The sequence below is a fragment of the Curcuma longa genome, chromosome 17, assembly GCF_044706935.1.
Source record: "Curcuma longa cultivar G26 ecotype Majalengka, Jawa Barat chromosome 17, ITB_CL_G26_1.1, whole genome shotgun sequence".
NCBI lineage: Eukaryota > Viridiplantae > Streptophyta > Magnoliopsida > Zingiberales > Zingiberaceae > Curcuma > Curcuma longa.
The window spans coordinates 4,516,212-4,539,011 of record NC_133877.1 but is presented as its reverse complement, the minus strand read 5'-3'; the positions used below and the strand labels follow the sequence as shown (position 1 = coordinate 4,539,011).

Sequence of the window (22,800 nt, the reverse complement as noted above, 5' to 3'; positions counted from 1 at the left end):
CAACAAAAACCAACCGGAAGAAAAGGAAAATACCGTTGAGGGCCGTCGCCTAATGCTTCGTCGTCGCCGTCGCAGTCGCTGGAGAGATCAGAGAGGAAGAAATCGCTGTCGGGTGGCCGCAGAATAGAGAAATCGTGGTGGAGAAGAGAGAAATCGCGATGGAGAAGAGAGAAATCGCGGAGGAAGAAGAAAGGAATCGGGCGGCGGCTTAAAAAACTAGGTCATTTGGCGACAAAAATTAATTCGTTGCCAATTGACGATGAATCCTTGAATTCGTCGCCAAATTAGCAACGAATCGGCTGATTCGTCGCCAATTTGGCGACGAAATCACGATTCGTCACCAATTTGGCGACGAATTCAGGGATTCGTGGCCAAATCAAGTGGGCCCAGGTATTTAAGTGACGGCGGAATCGCGAAATTTAGCGACGAATCTGTGATTTCGTCGCTAATTCACAACGAATTTATGATTTCGTCGCTAATTCATGATGAATAGTAAAATTCGTCATAAATTTGTGATGACTTTTGCGACGAATTCAGGGATTCGTGGCCAAATCAAGTGGGCCCAGGTATTTAAGTGACGGCGGAATCGCAAAATTTAGCGACGAATCTGTGATTTCGTCGCTAATTCACGACGAATTTGTGATTTCGTCGCTAATTCATGATGAATAGTAAAATTCGTCATAAATTTGCATGACTTTTGCGACGAATGTTAGTCATTGCAATTTTAGCAACAAAAATGGTTTTGTCACAAATTTCGTTACAAATTGATAACAAATTCTTTTTTCATCGCAAAAGTTGTCCCAAATTGACGACGAATATTATTTGTCGCAAAATTTCGTTGCTAAATGGCTGTATTTTTGTAGTGGTCATTGGTCGAGACGAGGTTAAGGTCATGTTGACTTGTATTGATACTTCAGTCTGGACCTTGACTATCAGAAGACTCCTGACCTTAGTTTATAGGAGAGCCATGTCATCTTGACCATCCGTATCAGTATTAATAAATAAGGTCCCGAGACATAATTGAGTTAGATACGATAGAACGAAGTTGCTGAAGTGGACAAGAATCGAATCTTGGCAAAGTCGAGGTAATGTCATCCTCCATCGTAGTCAACTGTAACTTTTTAATTTATCTCATTACAAATGGTCGTGAGACCGGATTGACTATGTGAAGCCTTTGGAACGACGGATTCCATTAATAAACAACAATTTAGCAAAATGTAAATTGCTACATTGCGCATTTATATATCTTTGAAAACACTATACTCTTTTCGTCTATTTAAATTTTAAATTAAAATAAATAATAATAATTTTTTTTAATTTGAATCGTACTCAATTGAATTTATTTAAAAAAATAAAAACCTTAATTATTTAGTCAAAAGAATTTCATAAGAGTGATCGATAATTTAAAAAAACTTATTTTTTAACAAAATTTATGCCATTAGACTCGTGATTATCTTTCAAATTTATGCATATTTCTATTTTTTATTTTATAACTTTATAAAAATATTAAAAATACTAAAGAAGATTAATAGAAAAATTAAAAATCTTTTGAAAATATCATTGTTATTATTTTATATATAATCACAGGGAAATAATAAAAAAGCAAAATAAAATTATTAAAAACTAAAAATATTTATTTATTTATTTAACACCTTTGGGAAAGATAGAATATCAAGATTTTTTTTCGCTCTCTTGGATTTCATTTCTCTTGATTGATTGATTGATGATCCCTATCAATTTATAAAATTATATAAATAAATTAAAAAAATTATTAGAGTAAACAATATTAGTTTGATATAAATTTTAGATTTTTAAGATCCTCAATGACTCTTTGATAAAATTACTAAGTTTACATCGTCATCTTCCTAATCTTCCTACTAAAAAGATAGAATATAATAAGATTTGATTAATAGATTCATTTTACTTAAGATAGTTTCACCTGTTAATAAAAACTTTTGATTATGATCACTAGTAATTAAAAAAAATATTTAAAAAATTACATAAATAAATGGAAAAAGTTATTCGGGGTAAACAATATTAATTTGACATAAATTTTAGATTTTTAAGATGGGTAATGACTCTCTGATAAATTATTAAGTTTTTATTTTATTTGTATTAATTTATTTCACTTTTTCTTATTTTATTGTAATTAGATATTAAATAATAATAAAAAATAATTTAAAAAGATTTTTTAATTTTGTTTAATTAAAATTTCAAAAATAAAAATAAAAATATGAATAAATTTAAAAATCCTCATTATTTATTTGATATTTTACCTATTTTAAAATTTCGATGCTGTTTTCCTTCACTTCGCTCTCATCCCTTTCCATCTCCGCACCAGGTTTCCAAAAGATCCATTCGTCGCTCCTCGCTCTCGCCCTCTTTATTCCCTCTCTCTACGCTTCTTCTTTGATGTGATTCGAAACCCTAGGATTGATCCCGATCCCATGGTCGCCTCCGCTTCACCGATGGGGAACTCGGGCTCCCACCGCTCGTCGCCATCGTCGTCGCCGATCGCCGAGGCACTGGACGCCGAAGACTCTTTAGACTCTTTCGGACACACATCCGCCGCGGAATCTGCGGAGTTTTACGATCGCCGGGTCGGCGATATACTGGTAGGTTCGTTTTTCAATCTAGGCTGCTGTTGCGGTTCCTTACCTCAATCGAGATGGCAGACCCAGGTTTTGTCGAGTAGGAGCGAGGAGTACCGGCTGCTGTTTCGTCTTCCTTCTGAAGAGGTCAGTGGTGTTTGTGCGTGTACGAATTTGCTCCTTGCAGATTGTGGTATTTTTTAGGTACTCTTTCGGCTTCTTGTCTTCGACAAGTTGGGTACTGGGATAGGAAACATTGCGAGACCAGGATTCTAGTTAAATGAACAAACTCTATCGTTCACTGCCTTTTTGCTGTTGCTACTTAGTTGATTGCTTAACTTGCTGGCTACAGGCTACATCCAAAGCAAACACATGGTGTTGAAGTGGGTGGGTTGGGGAAAATCCAGCTCAAGTTTAAGAACATTGAATGGCTTGCAAATTTTGTTAAAATTAGCTTCCAATATATATGTATGAAAGATTCCTAGCCATTCCCCATTGCCATGTTTCCCCTGAGCCAATACAAAGTAAATTGATCAGCTCCTTATAGTCCAACTTCAGATTCATCAAGGATATTTCTAATTCCTGATCAGCGGCATATGTCGTGATACATAGTTTTGAATTCAGATTACAAGGTCTATATAGATGCTGCTGCTTTACTACTTGCCATAATGAAATATGCTTTGTCATCTTGAAGAATGAATCCAGTGCCTCTAGGCTCCATTCTTGAAGGTGATATGAAATGAACAATCCGACATTGTATTTCATCAAGTTTGGGCCTTAGGAGGAGACCATATCCTGGTTATCTCTTGCTTCATAAAGTGTCATAGGTTCAAGGTATCACTATCAAGTACTGATCAGATAGGATTTGGAAGAAGACATTAGTTGGGGTAAGCCTCCTTATGGTATGAAAATATAGACTGCGAATGAGTTGCATCATCTGGAACACTTGCAACCAACTCTTTAGAGATCAGTAGGTCAGCTGATGGGCGTTGTGAGTCATTAGTCCAGGCATGATTTTGTAATGGAAGTAGAAAAAGTTGACCTAGTTCAAGGTAATAAAATAACATAAGATACTCAGCAAAAGGGTATTGGTTGAAAAGTATGGTCAGCATGGTCTCGCACAGGAAAAAAGAAGCTCTGTTACCAATTCATAATCTAGGCAGCATCACAAGATGGGGGGAAGCATGATGAAAAGATTTTTGATAAAAGCTTTTAAATTTAAATGCTAGTTTAAGTTTCCATGAAGAGACCAAGCCATGGTTGCAAATACCTGGTCACTGGTGGTCTGCACAAGAAATTCTTAGACAAGACCTCTACCATGCCTCTTCCATCCGTTTATCATCACCGAGCATCCTCAGAAGCTCTTTGATAATCAAAGTACAATTTATGCACATTCCTTTTGGAAAGAGACCTAGCTCTGAATATATCATCAATTAAACATCTCTACTTCTGAAGCACCACTGTTCCTTGAGTTTTATTCAGAGATAATAGAATAGTTCTATAATCTATTACTGAATCTCTTAATACATTCCTTATAATTCGATTTTTTTTGTGAATTCTTACTGGTTGGTATAACACTCGGAATCATACAATTTTATATACCGAGGATAAATTATCAGTTTTTTTTCTCTGGAGGAAGGTGAGAATTGAATTGATTTTTTTGGTGTAACAAATAGTAATAAATACAAGTATGACAATGACACATGGAGCAACTTGCTATACTCATCTTATATGCTAATTTCATGTCAATGGAAGTGATTGATAGTTGCTCTTGCTATCGTTTTTTTATCATTTTCTATCCACAACGGATTTAAGGCTCATATCCATAGACATCTTGTTTAAAAGCCTAGTAGGACATTCTGTTTGGCATTTTATGTTCCCAAGCATAATTTGACATTCATGATGCTTGTCAGATCATGCAGATTTTTATAATTACCTTCTTTACCCTAGATCCAATCTTTGTCATCCAATTTCTAGTTTGCTTTTGTTCTTCCTAGACCTTTTGCCTATATGAAGTTTATCAACATGAACATTTGCATATGTAGGTTCTTATTCAAGATTTTAATTGTGCTTTCCAAGAAAATATCCTTCTTCAGGTACTTCTGTCATTACTTCGTTGATGTGTCTTTTCAATTATCCAGTTTGGGTATTTAATGTTATTGATCCGGTTAAGCTAATCATGCAGATGCCATGGTTATCTTGGTTAAAACAACTAATTATATTTCCAGTATTTTTTTGGATTTCCTTCACAGGGTCATATGTATTTATTCATCCACTATATCTGCTTTTATTCAAATATTTTTGGATTTGAGACAAAGGTAAGAAGAGGTGCGCTTATTTAAATGCAATTTGAATTTGTGTGGTTCCTTATTCTGATGTTACATTGAGCATACAATATGACTCTTTAATTATTGTTTTGGTATTTGGGTTTCTTCATGAGCATTGCTATGCTCACATTGGGATGTTTGAATCCGCTTGAGTACTATCAATTCAGAGTTCACACTCGATGATAGTTATCTGTCAAATAGAGTGATAGTTGTTATCCAATGCACTGTTATGCTTTTGATTTTGGTCCAGTTCCCAGTAAGGTTGCAGGCGTGTAAACTTTGTTATCTGGTTTGAAGTGTCTGAAAGTTAATTTTATATGCTAATCTGCTAAGGATGGCAATATTGAACATATGACCCACTTGACCTAAAATATTATTAATAAAGACAAGACGCCACACGACCTGAATGTTTGAATGTGTGAATGGGTGATGTCGGATTGAACTATTTTCTAAGTTAGATTAATTTTAATAAAAGGTTTATTTAATCTTAGATAGATAGATTTATTTTTAAAAATTATACAATGAATTTTATAGTTATTTTATAGAGTTGTATTGACATGAATGAGACGGCCTACTTATAACATGATTAACTTGACACAATCCTCTATGCGCACCTTTGTAGCTTCCTAGTGTCAAGGTTTGAGAATGGATGGTTATCTCCTGCTGTTACTTATTTGGTCAACTTTTACTTAGCTTCTTGTATCTCTGAATATTAGGTTAATAAATTTTCTGAGAATTCGTTATTTTTCTCTTGGTACATTTTCCTGCAACTTTTCTTTCAGTATTTGTTACTGTGATATTTGATTCTGAACATATCTTTATTGTACAGAAAATGATATCTTTACATGAGGTAACTGCTATTCGTAAAGCAAAAACAGTTGCAATTTTTCCTAATGCTATAGAAATCGTTGCTGGAGGGAAAAAGGTAACAAATTGTTGGATAATTAAATTTTCAGTCCCTTATTGTTTTAATATCTGTGCAACTTGACCAATTGAGCAGGTTTGTCCTTTATCACTGTTTGTGCTCAATTATTTGGTTGCTTATAACCAATAAGCAATCACGACCCTGTTTTATATATATATATATTCTTTTATTTCCTTTTTAAGTTTATTTACTTTTTGACAGTACTTCTTTGGATCATTTTTTTTCGCGGGATGAAGCATATCAACTTATCATTGATAGCTGGGCACAACATGGTGGTGACATAAAAACCATGGTTAGCATTCTGTTTTCGTGGTTTGTCAATTGCTTTGATTATGTTCATTGAGGTTCCGACCATTGCATCCAATCAATGAGCTACTTCTGGAAAAAACATGTCACTAATAGGGTTGGGTCGACCAAAACCCAGATGTCTATGGGGGAGGGGAGGTTGACAAGTTTTATTTCATGGTAGAGTTGGGTTTTGGATTTTTTTCATGAAGTTTAGTTGTTTGTTGAAGCATTTTTGTTCAATTTTTATGTTAGGAACTACCTGTTGGTTTAAGTCATTTAGGATTTGATCAGATTGGTTAGTTTGAAGAGCTTCCAACAAATTTGGTTTATTAAAAATGCATGTTCAATTATCTACATATTATTTTAATTAAAATAGAACCTTGCTATTTTTTCAGGTTTTGTATGGAAATCCTGATCTGGTTTCCTAAACTTTCACATAAACAAATATTGAGCCTATGTGCTTGCCTTTGAACAATCTACATCTGATGATGTGTTTATCCTCTGTTTGGGTTTGTTCCTTTAACAAGATCTACAAATATAACTCTTAAATATATCTTTGGGCGAATTGCATTATTTATCATAGTATCCAAAAAGCATCCACTAATAGTGCATGCCAATGCTAACTATCCATTGGCTTAGAATATGCTCAATACTTGCTCTTTTATATATGTTATGTTCTCTGCTGTGTTTAATTTTTCCCTGTGTAAACTCTGTTTGTAAGTCTGACTGTAGGATATTGAGAGTTATACATGTCGAAGCTAAAACTTTCATCTAATAGTACATCCGCTAATAGTGCGTGCCAAAGATTATTATCCATTGGCTCATAATATACTCAGATCTTGTTCTTTCATTATCAATTATCTTCCCTGTGAAGGTTATGTAAGCCTGACTGTAGTAGATTGAGAGTTGAGACATGCCAAAGCTAAAATTTTCTTGTAAATTAGGTGTTCAAGTGCATAATTTGGTGGATTAACTATTTCAAGGATGTCATGCAACACCAGATGGTGGGGGAGAAAACAGAATGGGATAGATTGAAAAGAGTAGAGAGCAAAGTTTACAGACTTTTCCTTATCTCCTAGTATATCTAGTATTCACCTGTTCAATGGGGGGCTGACACATGACCACCCAAATTCAGATGTCCTATGTAGCCACAACATGTACCTCCCTTCAAGAGAGTGGGGTTTAGAACACCTGGTATTTACCAGTTCATTGAAGGTCTAGCACACAGGTATGCCTAATATAGGCAGTATTACATGCAGGATACCTAGTGGTATACTGCTTCATACACAAGCCTAACATTACCCCTATCCCTCATACTTCATTCTTCCTTCACTTATCATTTCCCGATTGTTGTATTTCCTCTTTGAATATTGTAAACTCTGAAATCTGTAAATTTCTCTCTAAATCATCATAATATTTTTTCTCTATGGCATACAATCTCTTGTATTGATCTCATACAGAAACATGATTTAAGTGGAATGTGCTGTAAATGGAATATGAAATAGTCAACTGTTGAAGCAAAGTTAAACAGATGAAATACATGATGTTGCTTCTTCGTAAGTGAAGGTTAACCTGCTTAGAAACTCAGCTTTTTCTCCTTCTCTGTGAGCCAAAAAGTATGTAATTCTGCATGGCAGCATAAAGAGTTCCGACTCAACACAAGTGCATGGATCGGATTGATATGACAAACATTTAATGGAATTTATCATTTTCTGTGTGTGGAACCATTAGATTAGATTGCCATTCATCCATGTTTGTCACTATCATATGGTCACTTCTTTGGTTCATGCACAACCAAATATCAGAATGATGGATGGTTCTCTCCTGGTGTTGATATTGTCGATGTGTAGTGTGAAGTTCCTTTGCTAGTATCACTTTTCAGTTCCTAATATGTAGATTCATGGGGATCTATACATTTATTATTTTACAGTTTTTATCATTATTTTAGTTCCTGCTTCAGTGGTCCATTGAAGATTTTCTGCAGATTTGTGGAGTCACAAAACTTTCTTTATTTGTAACTCATCGATTTGTGCATCAATACTGTTTGTTTTTCACCATTTCATGACTCAGGATACAAGATCGGAGGGCAGGAATCAAGGCAATGCCATGCTTTTTGAAAATGTACAGGAATGTAAACCATCGGCAGATGATTCATCATCTTCAAACAGGTTAATCTTGTGAACATGAATTGATATCTTTCATGATTTTCCATATATCTACTTATTACCTTTTGAACCAGATTTCAGGACACCAATGTCAGAGAGGAATTAAATGCTCTGCCAAATGGTAAAGTTGGCAGGGATATCACTGTAAAGCCTCCAGAAATCAAAGAAAAAGAATGTGAAGAAATGTTTAACCAATCTTCTTTGGAAACCTCTCTCATTTGGACCATTGAGGATATAGATGCACCTACAGGTGACTTTTATATCCTAGCATTATCATCATGAAGTTTTGTTTGTCCCAATCCTTTGGGGTTGGATACATGAATATTATCCCTCCATCAAGCTCTATGTAAAGGACCATATAAAAAAAGACAGTCTGGTGCACAAAGCTTTTGTCAATGCGGAGTCTCGGGAAAGGGTCTATTGTACGCAGTCTTATTTTGCTTTGCAAGTGGTTGTTTTGGACACTTGTGTTGGGATCTTGTTGTGAAAAATAATCGCAAACGCAGCGGAAAATTAAAATAAAATTTTGATCCCTCTAGAGATCCATGTGTATACATAAAGAAAGTGTTTCTTTTAACTACACCTTAGTCAAGAAGTTACCCTTGTAGCGTAACCCTTAGCAATCTTGACAGCAACTCTTTGATGACGGATGTCAGCGCGATCAGAATGACTGCGCCTCTACAGTATCCACACGAACACTATCTTGGAGAAGGAGACAAAACCTTTGGTTGTGCTAGCAACCACACTAAGGCTCTCCTCTAAAGACTAGTTCTGTTTGGCCAAAAAGCAATGGAACAAGTCTACACGGCAAGGAAGAAAAAAACTCTCCTCTCTCACATTGAGAACTTAAATCCTATTTGCATGCATTAATCCACTTGCATGCAACGTTGAGAAAAACTTCTAAACTTCCAATTGCATGTAACATTGAGGAAACTTCTCAACTTCCAATTGCATGCAGGAAACTTCTCAACTTCCATTTACATGCAATAACCTCTTTTGCATGCAACGTTGAGATTTCATGCATTAAATCCCATTTCATGCATTAATCCCTTTTGCATGCAACGTTGAGGTTTTCATGCATCAAATCTCATTTCATGCATTAATCCCTTTGCATGCATTTGCCTTCTTAAATTGGTTTCATTTGAGTCTAACTCAAATTAAACCAATTTGAGTACAACTCAAGTTTGACCAAGTAATGAGTCTAACTCATTTTAGTCCATTCAATCAACTAATGATTCATTTAGTCAAACTAAGATGATCCTGTCTCCAAAATAACGTGTTCTTTGTGTGTGACCCAATAGGTTCTTGCAACGTTGGCAATGTTTCTAAAACCCTTTTAGAAACATAAGCAATGAGTGACATCTAGCAATGCATCATTGCTATCCAAGTGGCAAAAATGTTGAGATCTGACATAATTTTACGGTGGCTACTATAATGTATGACCATGTCCTTCTATCCTCGATATCTAGATTGATCAATGAGGCATAGACTGTGTCATCCTCTTATCAATCTTTATATTTCTTGATCTCCAAGTAGACTCACTCAAGCAAATGAGTTCAATATCTCATATTGACTCATTTGAGCATGACCATGCATTTCGTGGTCCTACTCTATCAAGAGGCCGTAAGATATCACTCCCGTTATATGGGAGGGATAGATCCCATCTACATCACTCACATCCCTCCGCATAATTTGTTACATACCCAGTGATCGCCTTTATAGTCCACCCTGTTACGGGTAACGTTTGACGATACCAAAGTACATAATTCCTTATGTAGGGAACCGTAGTGACTTTAGGTCTAAGAACTATTCATACTAATAGTCACATGAGAAAGTTTATGACACTCATATAACGATCCATGAAACTTTCTCATGACGGGTCAATTCAGTATACATTTCTAATGTATACCCATGTGTCAACTCGATATCTCATATTCATGACTTGTGAGATCAAGTCATCTAGTTGACCTACATGCTAGTCTCAACGCATTAATATTGTCCTTGAATATCAATGCTTGACTAGGAATGATTAAGAGTAGTGTTCTCTATATCATCTCACTATCGATTCAAACAATCGATATGATATAGATTAGAATTAGCTACCCAAGGACATTATTATACTTAGTTATTTGACACAAATACAAAGTAAACATAATAACAAAAAAACCATACCTTTATTAATAATAGAATATGATACAAAAGTCCATAATCAATTATCACATAATTGACTCTAGGGCTTCTACTAACAACTTGAACCTGTGATCTTTAGATCACACGGCAATAATTTTACCGTTCAGGTCACGGTGTCCTTACCCTAAAGGACCATATCTCTAGTAAAATTTAAGTCGATCAAATCATCTTTATTACATTGACTAATGGTTGGTCTTCCTTTACACCTGTCACAAACCTGTTGCTTGCTTTTTAATTTCTCCATACTATCATTTTCCTAGGGATTCTTTTACGTAAACATTCACAGATAAAAATTCTGTTTGGGAATATCAGATCATAGCTTTGTTCTGCATAGTCAATTAGTCATCCTCCTCTCCTTAAGCTTGAATTTACTTTATTCCACTGCAGTTCCAGAACATTTCACTTTTCTTGCGGAGTCAAAGTTTCCGGTAAGGGATAAATCATTGTATTCAGTATTAACACTTAAATTTCTTCATATCTCATCACATTTCCTATTGACACAAACTTTGGGTTATAGCTCCTTGTCAAGGATTTCTTCAATTTATTTGTTTCTGATCAAGCGCTTGGCTTTTTGAGAGATTTTCATACAAGATGCGGCGACAAGGGTAAATATTCTACCTATTGGCATTTTACCCATTATTATTTGGATAATGTAGTTTATATCAACCTCTAGCTTATATCTTATTTTCATGGACCAGATTTTCAGTGCACTTCTTGGCGTAGGCATGAACTATTTGGGTATATTCGTAATGTTTCATTTGTGCATCCTGTCAAAGTATATCTCGGTACAGAAAGCTAATTACTTTTGCTATGCCATTGTTTCTTATTTATACATGTGATTATAAAGTGCATTTTGGTTGAATCAGCCTTCTGATAATGGCCGTCTTGCTTTCTTGTTATTGTATTTAAGGTCCTAAATTTGGGAACTGCCAGGAGGTCCAGAAATTTCGTGTATACAGGAATAGGTAGGATTTCATCCTTCTTGTTAGTCTTTCTGTCTAATAAATGTATCTTCATCGTTCTCTTTTTCCTTTTTTTTTTTTTCAATTGTAGTAACCGTGTTGAGCATAGTTCAATGGCAAGAAGTCTTTGAGTCTTTAAATTTAGCAACAACTAAAATACAAATACAAATAGACATATCCAAGGACTTCAATAAATTCAAGTGGAAAAACTTTCTTTATTTATGATTTGTCTAAAACAATCAGGAAGAATTTTTTTTCTCTTGAATGATGGAATACTATCCCAATGATGTTTTACAGACATATGTGATGAGGTTGCATTGGAAGAAAGTTTTTTTGATATATATATTTTTCAAAGAAAGAAGGGGAGCCTTGACGCAACAGTAAGATTATTGCCGTGTGACCTGAAGGTCATGGGTTCGAATTTAGGAAACAGTCTCTTGCAAAGGCAAGGTAAGACTTTGTGCAATAGACCCTTCTTCGGGACTCCACATTGGTGGGAGCTTTGTGCCCTGCTACTCTTATATATTTTTGAAAATCTTGGAAAAAATTGACATTTAGTTAGCTTTCATTACCTACTCTCCCCATGATGTAGGACTTCTGAATGAGCCATTTTCATTAGAGATTTTAGGGCCTAAGTAATCATATTTCACTTAGTTGTTCTTTCTTCTCCAAATATAGTCTTCCATATGTGTTTGCATGGTTTGAAATCTCACACTATGTTAAGTGGCATGGTTGAAATGTACCATGCTGAAAAATCGTCAAAATTCAAAACTACTTGACACATTGTGCTTTGCCCTGACCACTATTGGGCCTTTGTCGTCATCTACATATGTGCCTTTATCGGGCTTGACTAGGACTCACAACATTGTTCTCTTCCTTGTTGCATTAACTGTTTGAAACTGCTCGCACGGGTAATTTATCTTGTGTTGTGCCAATCATATTAATGAGTATCGTGTCATACTAACATTCAACACTCTTTAACATTTTATGTTTGTTATTATTTTGAGTTTTTGTCGTACAATACAATGTTAAAGTTATATGATTCCATGTAAGAGTTAGAAATATGTGTTCTTTTCTTATTCATCTTTTTCATCTCCTTACTCATTCTCCATTTAGTTCTCCACCGGTACGATATGTCAAAATGCTGATACGGTACCTAAACAATATCGTTCTAGTCAAAATCCAAAACTCCGGCATGGTTTGAGATTTTGATCCTTGGTCACATGGCTCATCCAACCCGTTAATTAAATGGGCATTTAATTAAATGAGTTATAAATAGACAAGCTCTTTTATGAAGGTGTCATATATGGGATAGATTTTGACACATTTATTAAATGAGTCAACTTCGGATTTGGATTAAATGAGTTGTAGGTCAATTAAACACAATTCGTTTATAACTTTCCAACTTGAATTGCCACCTTTATATTAAAAAAGTAGCCAACGTATTCTGTAGTCGAAGAGTTGAATCTATTAGAGTAGTAAAGGAAAGGAGAGTACCAAAGAATCAATAGCTAATATAATAAAAATGATTTAATTATTTGAGCATTTTTACTAGTGATATAGCTTTGCATAGAGTTCAATGGAGGGATTTAGGTAGACAACCTAATAACATGAATGAATGAAAATGATGATAATGAGGGTTCTAAGAATTATTTTTAAACGTAAATCATGTGATGTTGAGGATTGGACACTTGAAATTTGCTATTTGAAAATGATGGGCTTGTGTCTACAAATTAAGGGTTTTAGTGTAAGTTTCATTTGATAATTTTATGCAAACTTGTTATGTATACCAAATTTTCTTTGATCTATTAAATAGATGTCTTATTCCATTGTATACTTTAATTGGCAAAAAAGCCCGAATATTAGGAGAACAAGATTGGTATCTATGTTTCATTTGGGATTAATTTGTCTAGAGAAGCTTGAAACGTCATACAAGATAGAGGAGCTTTTGGTTTAGTAGTATGAAATGCCAATAATAAGGTACTGTCTTATATGATATCTATAAGTCCTTTCTTATGCAATGTGCTACATTTCATTGCTGAAAACTAAGCATCATTCCAGATTTTTTTTTTCAGTTCACGTCAATAAAACTGCTAATTTTCAGTTTATCAAATTATATTAATTGTTCAACTTTGTGAAATACAGTAAAAAAAGTGCAAGTTACTTATGTTTTGATTTTTTCCCTTCTTTTAGTCAATATTTAGACTTGTGTTACAAATATTTTGTTTCCTTGTTAGTCTTATGGCAGTGATTTTTCCAACAGTCATTTGGTGATCGAAACATCACAGCATATTAATGATGTACCTTATGGGGATTATTTTGAGGTTCAGGTAAAGGATTTCATGCTAATATTGGGCCTTCCACCACTTCTCTCTCGTGACTATTTTTTTTGGAACGATGCTACTGCAGACAGACTGATGCATTTAAACACCATAAGCAGCCAAGAATTAATCTATTGTTTCTCTATTTTTTCCATTAAGGAACAAATTACATTGGTTTAACTTCCATGATCCTGTGCAAGGATATGCTATTTGTTTTTTTTTTCTTTTGTTCTCACTGTGGTCCTGTCACAAAACTACTGGACTCAATAGTTCTAGATTTTATGTTAGTTATTGTATTGTAAATTACATACAAAACTATTAATTCGGTAAAACTACATGGGATGATTTTGGTCCGGAAGTATCAAAACTTGAAGCGCCTTTTTTAGCAAGAAACATCATATTTTCAATATGTGGCAGCTTGAAAGGCAGTCGAAATCAACGTTTCATCTTGGAGTTGTTTAAATCACAGAATTATATTGAGGTTACCATTATGCACAATTTGACACATGACCACTGAAAAAAAAATGCAAGATGGAGTTCTAACTTTATTTCTACAGTTTTTGTTTTTAGATTTCGAGCACATTAATATCTTGATCAATAGATTAGATGTGAATTATCAAATAATTTTTCTAGTTCATATCTATTTAGTTGAAACATGAAGAACCAACAAAAAGAAAAAAGGATGAGATTGCTTGATTGAAGAATACACTATAAGTGTAAAGGAATGATTAATATATGCTTTAAAACAAAATGTGGTCAGTTGTCACACTTGGATCATGTTTGACCTGAGATTTAATTTGCAAATGTTTAGAGCTGATAGTTTCACCAAAAAAAACTTCAAATTCTGTTATACCTCCTAGAGTCATAGTTGAAAATAATGTGTCTAATGCATCACTAATGAATAGTCATGGTTTGATGCTTCTTAATGATTAATGGCTTGATGCTTGTAATTTTTTTAGGGAATGGTAAGATCAAGGTTTGAAATCTCATATAATGCTGGAGTTTCAGTCTTTGATCAAAACGGACCATGCATGTCAATACGGATCTGATATTTATTTATATAGATATATAACTATATATATTAGTATATAATATATACTAGTATATAATTTATATATATGTCAATACGGATCTGATATTTATTTATATAAAAACATTAGTAGTGTTCATTGTGGCGTTAAGTTGTTGGAACTAAGGTGGCATCCAATCATTTTCTACTTGCTACTTGTGTGAAAAATAACTTGATGGCCATTGGAGAAACAATAACTTATTGAGCATATTTCAAACAAAGTTGGATTTAAAGTTATATACAAATCTAATTTGCAATGGAGGACCCACTCGATCCTCTTTCATCAATGCCAACTGATAATGAACTTATCAATCCTTTAGATTTCAAAAAATAAAGCAAGCTTCCCCCCTTCCCTCTGTATAAATTTTCTCATTTGTAAGAAGCAACTTCCAACTTTGTTGAAGAATAGGTGTATGGAGGAAGAGGCAACGAAGAAGATGTAGACAAAGAAAGAGGTGTAAGAGGCGGCATAGAAAGAGGAAGAAGTGGAAGACGGAGGAAGAGGTGGAATAGGGGGACTAAGGAAGAGGCAACAGAGTAGAAGACATACCTTGAAGAAGTCCCGTGGAGCTCTAGTTTCGTCCCAAAGGCGGGAGTGCGTCTCACAGTTCTCATGGCCATGTGGGAACGTCTCCGCTCGTGTGCCAATTGGCGAACGCAATAGTAAATTTTGTCTGTGCTAATTGGCATGGTTCGGATTATATGAGCAAGATAGTAGTGGCTATAACAATGATTGAAATCTCGAGCCGTTTTGCTCAATATTGGCGAGGTTTTTCGTTTCGCTAGTGGACCGACATCGACACCAGCGTTCAGCTAGGATATTGTCCAGAGGCATCATGCAGGTTGTGCGTGCCCAGGTCATGTGGCCCGTGCGTGTCGCGCAGCCCGTGTGTGCCCCAATCGTAATCGCGTGGAATCCGGATTTTTTTTTTAAAACTTAGGTTTTAATAATAACATAGGTTAATAATTTTGATCAACTCTTAGCTATAGTTGGAATAATTTAAATAGGCTTAATTAAAACTTCATAAAATTATTCTATTATTATTTTATTTTTTTAAATATTTAGATTAATTTTTTTATTTTTAGCTAATATATTTTATATTTTAAAAATATCAAAACTATACCAGCACAGTATTATACGGTATTGAAACTGTATCGTTCGGCTCGATATTTTAAACCTTGGGTTATAATCTATAAGGTGATTGAGTTTGGAAGGCAAAAAATTTAAGAAAATGATTAATTTGTTTCGTATGCCATCCCCATCTGATGTGTACTTCATTCTCTTTTTCTCACCAGATATTTCTGGTGTTATATCATCCCAGTAATACGTTTGAAATGCATTTGGAAATGAGCAGCTAATAGCTTAATGTTTTAATTTTGCATGTTCACCTGACATGCCCATTTAAACTAGTTAATGTTAATGGACTTTCTTATTTCTTTTATGTAGGGTATGTGGGATGTTGTACAAGATACTGGTGGAGAAAAAAGCTGCACTGTAAAAATATATTCTAATGTAGCATTTTCAAAGAAGACCATCTTCAAGGGTATGATTGAGTAGAATATACTATTTTCTTTTTGAAGAGTTATGTTCTATAGGACCAATTCAATTTTAACGCACAGATTATGATAAAATGGGAAGTGGTTACATAACTAAAACTGGGTTAAATAAAGGTTGTCGCTGAGTTGTTCTGAAAACTATATCAAAATTGAATTGTACCATATCATCCAGGGGATGTAATGGTCCTAAAGCATGTGGTGGATCTTAGAATTCCATAACTTGATACCCACAATCTCTTCTTTATAATATAGATTGCTATTTTGCATGGATGTTTTTTCTAATGCTTCTACCAACAGTGGCCTGAGGCTGACTACGTTTGTTGATGCTTAAGGATAAAATTCTTTTCTCATTTATCTTGCATTATAGGCAGTTCTAGTCTAAGATACCAACATATTTGTTCCAATTACAATGGAGTCTTAATTTTGTTCTCAGTTATCTTATATTCATTCCTTCTATAAGAGTCTTGTTTTTTTTTTCTTTTATCTTTTTTCATGTTCATCAGAATGGACAAGGTAGCTATATTATATTCCACCATATCTGCATTGGAATATGTATTTAGTGGAAATTTGCTTCATCGTGCGCTATAATATGTAGTTCTCTGACCGATGATCACATTCAACCTTAAATTTATGTTGGTGAAAAGAGTTATAGCTGTTTACCTTATCTTCTGTCAGTTACTACTTTGTGTAAAGTTTCTACTCCCTGAACTGTTACAGTTTGGCAAATGAAGTTTCCTTTTCCACTTTAATTCATCTATTCTCATCTAAATATAAGGAGTTGAAAGTTTAGTTATTTGTTTTTACAGTAAGAATGAAAAAACTTTGACCTCTGTATGTTTTTTCAGGGAAGATAGAACAATCAACTAGGGAAGAGTGTCGAGAAGTTTATGCTACTTGGATGAGCATTGTAAGTGCTTATTGTTGAAAAATAAAATACATTTTTTTTCATTCTTTCCCTTGCTAGAGTTTGGAAGGGATAGAACTAATCCTCAATGGTGATGTCCAGGCTCATGATATAGTGAAGGAAAAGGAACAGAACGTTCCACAACCAGGAGGTGTGTATTTAGACCCTGTAATAACTGCATGATGCAGAAATTTGAAAATAAAATAAAATCTTGCTAATCTGCATCACATGATGGCTGCTTCTCGTGTAAAACAAAATATCATGATCAAAGAAGAGTAAATGTTGTAGTCCAGTTGCATAAATTTGACATTTAGTACCATGTATTATTGGGGATCATACATATTTATATGCTTGGCAATTCTGCTTGAATTGGTTTATGACATAATGGTTGCTTTATACCTTCCCACATAATTGCTATGTGATAACAGCAGGAAATCTTGAGCTGAGTAATTGTGTGGTTCCTCACAAAGGCATTGAATTTGAAAGAGCTCCAGAGTCGATAGAAAATCCCACGTCAACTTCAAGAATCCTTCTATACAACATCCATAAGATGAGCAATAAACCAGGGATTTGCAACACTGTCGACAAACAATCTAACAAGTATTCACTGCTGATGTCTATGCTTCATGAATCATGGGAAACCTTGCTTTTATATATGAGAAGACACAGTTTGTTACCTTTGGTTTTAGCCGTAGCATTCATTGTGTTTATCCTACTACAGGCAAGTTATTCCTCAATTCGTTATTTTTCTAGTTTGATGCACTGCAGGCATTATTCATGCTTCCGGAACAAGACTAATATCTGTTTTATTGGAGTTGAAATGGTTTTCCATTTTAGTCCATTTTTTCTTCTATGCTATGCAAAATGTTTAAAATGGTATTTGGATGATACATATAAACTAAGAGATTCTTCATTGGCTGGTTAACTTTATCAGTTGCTTCATGTATCCCTACATCTCTGAGATAAGGGACATGCCGAATTTTGGAAGATCCTGAACTGTTCAACAAGTTCATGCTATATTTCTGATCAAGACTGTTCTAGGATATATAGTTATATAGGCAGTCTTAGCTGTACTTGATATAATGTCAGAAGTGAAACCTATTTAGTTAAAGTGTGGGTGCCTGAGCCACTATTTAGTATTTACATTCCCTGGTAGATAATATTCTCAATTCTATTTGAATGCAACAGTAGACAATATGTTATTTCCGTTATTAGCAATGCTAGATGGGTTGATTACTTCACCGTTTAATTGATCCTGCATTATTTGCTTTGCAGTTAAACATGATTCTTCTTCTAACAAGAGTTCCTGAAGTACATGTGGTTACTCACGGAAACTATAATAGCGAAGCTATTGCATATAATATTGAGAACGTAAAATGGTTGGAGAAGCGTTTCAACTACCTCAAGGAAGAAATGGTTATGATGGAAACCCGGTTGGAGAGGATGCATCATGAATACGCCTTGTTGAAGTCTCATCTTCTAAGTCTCGAACAGCTGAAGGTCAAGTCTTGACACAGATAAGTAAATTTCCCTGTAGCCATAGCAGCTGAACCTTTAACCGAGAAGTTGTCTTGACTATGAACGAGTTTTTAACTTCCATGAAGTCCCTTGTAGTCTGCTGAAAATGCTTGAAATTTTAATCAGTTTTATACATGAAAAAGAACATTATAGAGCAAACTTCTTTGTGGAACGTGTTTCTTTTTTCCCCATTTGTTCAGCAAACCTCAAGCTTTGGAGCATTTCCATACGCTTCACAGATCTGCTAACTTTTTTGCCCACTGATCTACCTAAATTTGTAGCAATATTGTAAGGTGTTTTTAGTATTTTAAACTCGTGGGAAATTGCTATCGATCCAAAAGTCCTACGTTAATGTGCCTTATCGAGCGAGATTCCCTTAATCACGTCTAGGAATTTGGGCAAATGTAACTACGTCACACTTTTTGGATTTCAGGCGAGAACTGAAGCCGCTGCTATTGATCTCACATCATCTCCTTCGAATTCGATTCAGGCGAACCCAACTCCAATTAAACCTCGATCAATCTCCTTTCCACTTAATTTTCTGGTCTCGAAGTTTGTAGACTTATAATATAACGAGATTCAATTATCATTGCATGCAACAAAGCTCAAGGCATATTGATAAACTAATCAACATTACATCAGAAAATCAATTTCTTAGGAGACATGAATTAATTGTATATTGTTTAACACCGTTTGATATTGAAACAAGATGAGCGCATCACAACATGAATTCTCGGTTCTATCAGAGAATTAGGACAACAGCAAAAGCTGATGAAAACTGATTATACTATTAGATAATCAACTTGTACACAATTAATAGCTAGCAAAGAATGGAGCAATTTACGATTCTATGGAGAGCAAAGCATAAGCATCAATCTGAATGGGAAGGAAGTCGCTCGGCATTGTCAGAGAACCACACTTCAAGAAGAGCAGCAGCTGCTCGTCTGGTCAACAGGCTGTCCACGAATTTGAACAGTTGGTGGTTTGGCATTGTTCATGGCTGGTTGGCTCGCCATCCTACGATGGGCAGCGTGTCACTTTACATTTATTCTCAAGTATGTGATGGGAAATTGCGGATTCAATGTAGCAAAGTAAGACTTACCTGCTCCTGATGGCAGCAGTCATGGCCATGAATGCTTGCTCCACATTAGTAGCATTTTTTGCACTAGTTTCCAAGAAAGGGATGCCAATCTCATCAGCAAAAGCCTGTACGATCAGGAGTCGATGAGTCATTGATAATGGATAGCCTAAAGCATCTAATTTTTAAAATAAATGAAGATAATGATCATCTATTCATGGTGAAGCTAAACTTAGTCATAATGTTTCAGTGAACATTAGAAGGAAAAAAAACTCATTGTTGGCATGCTCAGAATCACTACAAAACAATAAGATTGTGACAATTCCAAATAACCTTAGCTGTCTCATATGAAACAACTTTGTTTTCTGTCAGATCACACTTGTTCCCAACCAGAAGCTTATTCACATTGTCACTTGCGTATCGATCAATCTCATTCAACCACTGCTTAACATTATTAAAGCTCTCTTGGTCTGTCACATCGTAGACCACCTATAAATTCAGGGGCAGAGAATAAGCATACACTAGAAGAAATTTTCACTTGCAAGAGCCGCACAATTTAATAGCTCGAGGACTAGGATAACATGAACTGAACTTTAATTGTAAAGGATTACACTCACAATGATACCATGAGCGCCGCGGTAGTAGCTGCTGGTAATAGTTCTGAATCGCTCTTGCCCAGCAGTATCCCACTGAAACTCCAAGAAACTGTTACTTCAGCACGGATACACAATATGAAATAACAATTTCAAGGAGAGAGCCATATTGATGGTTAAAACCACCAACTAGAAAGGGAATTAGTATGATGAAGCTCTACAAGCATATCATCCTAAGACAAGCACCTCTCCGGAACTATCAAGCTATTTAAGTCAGTAAATATGATGAGATACCAGAGGACTAGCACATTGCAAAAAACAAAAAAAAGGGGGGGGGGGGGGGGGGGGGGGGGGGTGATTATAAGCATCATGGTCAAAATACTCACAATTTGAAGTTTAACAGTCTTCCCGTCCTGCTCAACAGTGCGAATTTTCTAGAGAACAAAAAAAGATATTCTTCATCATACACTCTCGTCGCAGTGTATTGACTATCTAAAAAATCACCAATAAGTATACTTACAAAATCAACTCCAATAGTGCTAATGTAACTTTCCAAGTAAGAATCATCCTATGAAAGGAAAAAATAGATCAAGGCACAACAAAAGCAAGAATTAAATTTTTGCAATCAGGATCTACTCTACAAAACCACGCCTAGCATAAATAAGAATTCTACTTCCACATAGCAAAACAATATCAAATTATGAATCCTTGGGTGAGAACCTCAATTATAGAATCATGATCCTAGTGTCACTGACAAAGTAAACACTATCGACCTTCTTTCATAACTATAGAGTATAGTCATAGTAAGTTGGTACCAATTGCCGCAGGATCAACAGTTGTTACTACTTCAGTTTGTAACAGAGACTGGTCTGCTACAAGGAGAAGCTTGCAAAAATAAATTACATTATAAGGACTGTATCCTAATTCATGAAAAAATAGAGACAAGATGTTGGTGTACTAATGCCATTTTTGCTGACCAAATAAATTCCGGCAATGTTTCAGCACATAACTAAATTACCAAAGACTTTGATGCTCAATTCACACAAGTAGAAACAGGAAACAGAGCCAATGGTTTACATAGTCCAATTTATAACAAAAAAGGCAGAAGCTAACATCTCTAAGATCTACATAGAAAATTTAAGACTTCAAAAAGCATGCAATTGAAAAACACAAAATATAGATATGTTAATCTTCTTGAAAAAAATAGATAATTCACATAACATAGTCTTGCTACTCACAGCGAATCTTAGAAGTAGGCATGATTTTCCAACACCTGAATCTCCAATAAGCAATAGTTTGAACAAGTAGTCACTGCAAAGAAACTTGCAGAACTTAGATTTAGATCGATATGTTATTTATGCATATATCCAGGTCCGAACTTAGCTGACAGAATTCATTTCAGTCAGTGGAAAAACGTTTTTGCAACTAGTTAGATAAGAAACTCTATCTCCCAATAGCATTGTTGCTGCTCGGCTAAAGAGAACAAACTGATCAACCAATTGGCAGCAAACTTTCATCAGACCGCCAAACTGACTAATTTCACTCACCTTCTGAAGAAAATCAAGCGATTTTTAAAAATATTAAGCCGTGATGTTCAGTCTAGGAATTCAATGGAAGAAACTATCTAATCATAGGCAATAGAAAATGAATCTCGCAAGATATATAGCACATAATTTCAACAAATCCCTCTAGATTTTACTCAAGAAACCAAAAAGTATCTTGGTTCCCCTAAATAGGGGAATGCACAAATCAAAAACAAAATTTTCTAGCAGAGGAACAGGAACATAATCATCACGCGGATGAGTCAGATCCATTAACAACCATGAAGGTTGTCAGTTTAACGGCACATGAAGCTCTAGATCCACCAAATTCGGATGGGGACAACGCCGATCTAAAGCAGAAACCCATGATCAACCAGGACATTTATTCACGGAATCTCACAGACGAACAGAAGTTCCGATCCATGGTAAATCCCGTCAACCGGACAGATCAAAAGCCCTAAGACCAGAATCCTCGACCCAACAGAGAACGAGACTACGACAATCCAGTTTTCCACGAGAGGTCAACATTAGGGGGTAGAACGAGGCACTTACTACTCAGGATTCATCTCGGAAACAGGAAGCGACGTCGGTCGTCTTCCAGAAAAATGACGAGGGCGACGGAATCTGCGATCGAGGGAGATCGGATTCCTCCTCTACTACAAGGAGCGTCGGGTGATCGAGCGCGAGACGCGCACGTTTCAGATACGTCGTCGTTTTCTTTGGGGGCGGCGGGGGCGGTCCGGTTCGGCCCGTTGACTTGCGGATCGACTC

The 22,800-nt window shown here is 35.3% G+C and overlaps 2 protein-coding genes across 2 annotated transcripts; one reads left to right on the top strand and one right to left on the bottom strand.

Annotated features, from left to right (window-relative positions):
- Window positions 1-2,338: 2,338 nt before the first annotated feature.
- Window positions 2,339-18,989, top strand: LOC141811400 (protein VASCULAR ASSOCIATED DEATH 1, chloroplastic-like). The gene is given in 19 exon segments (XM_074699450.1): window positions 2,339-2,615; window positions 2,676-2,738; window positions 4,637-4,687; window positions 4,844-4,909; window positions 5,748-5,843; window positions 6,045-6,059; window positions 6,061-6,135; window positions 8,202-8,299; window positions 8,371-8,546; window positions 10,874-10,914; window positions 11,004-11,091; window positions 11,185-11,271; window positions 11,397-11,451; window positions 13,712-13,778; window positions 16,286-16,382; window positions 17,241-17,302; window positions 17,402-17,450; window positions 17,731-18,020; window positions 18,575-18,989. Coding segments are annotated over 19 exon segments (1,881 nt in total). The 5' UTR covers window positions 2,339-2,447; the 3' UTR covers window positions 18,812-18,989.
- Window positions 18,990-19,458: 469 nt separating this feature from the next.
- On the bottom strand, window positions 19,459-22,732 carry LOC141848539 (GTP-binding protein YPTM2-like). The gene is made up of 8 exons (XM_074736580.1): window positions 22,582-22,732; window positions 21,727-21,799; window positions 21,009-21,056; window positions 20,875-20,922; window positions 20,513-20,584; window positions 20,229-20,384; window positions 19,920-20,023; window positions 19,459-19,834 (listed from the first exon to the last, which is right to left on the bottom strand). Exons 1-8 carry the CDS (start codon window positions 22,593-22,595, stop codon window positions 19,738-19,740), a joined length of 612 nt encoding a protein of 203 aa, XP_074592681.1. The 5' UTR covers window positions 22,596-22,732; the 3' UTR covers window positions 19,459-19,737.
- Between the last annotated feature and the right edge of the window lie 68 nt (window positions 22,733-22,800).

Excerpts from the sequence above, each read along its gene's own strand:
- LOC141848539 (XM_074736580.1), bottom strand. Across the intron at positions 20,923-21,008 it reads GCACTATTGGAGTTGATTTT|AAAATTCGCACTGTTGAGCA; the intron begins GTAAGTATACTT and ends TTTGTTCTCTAG. Across the intron at positions 19,835-19,919 it reads ACTGCTGCCATCAGGAGCAG|GATGGCGAGCCAACCAGCCA; the intron begins GTAAGTCTTACT and ends TGCCCATCGTAG.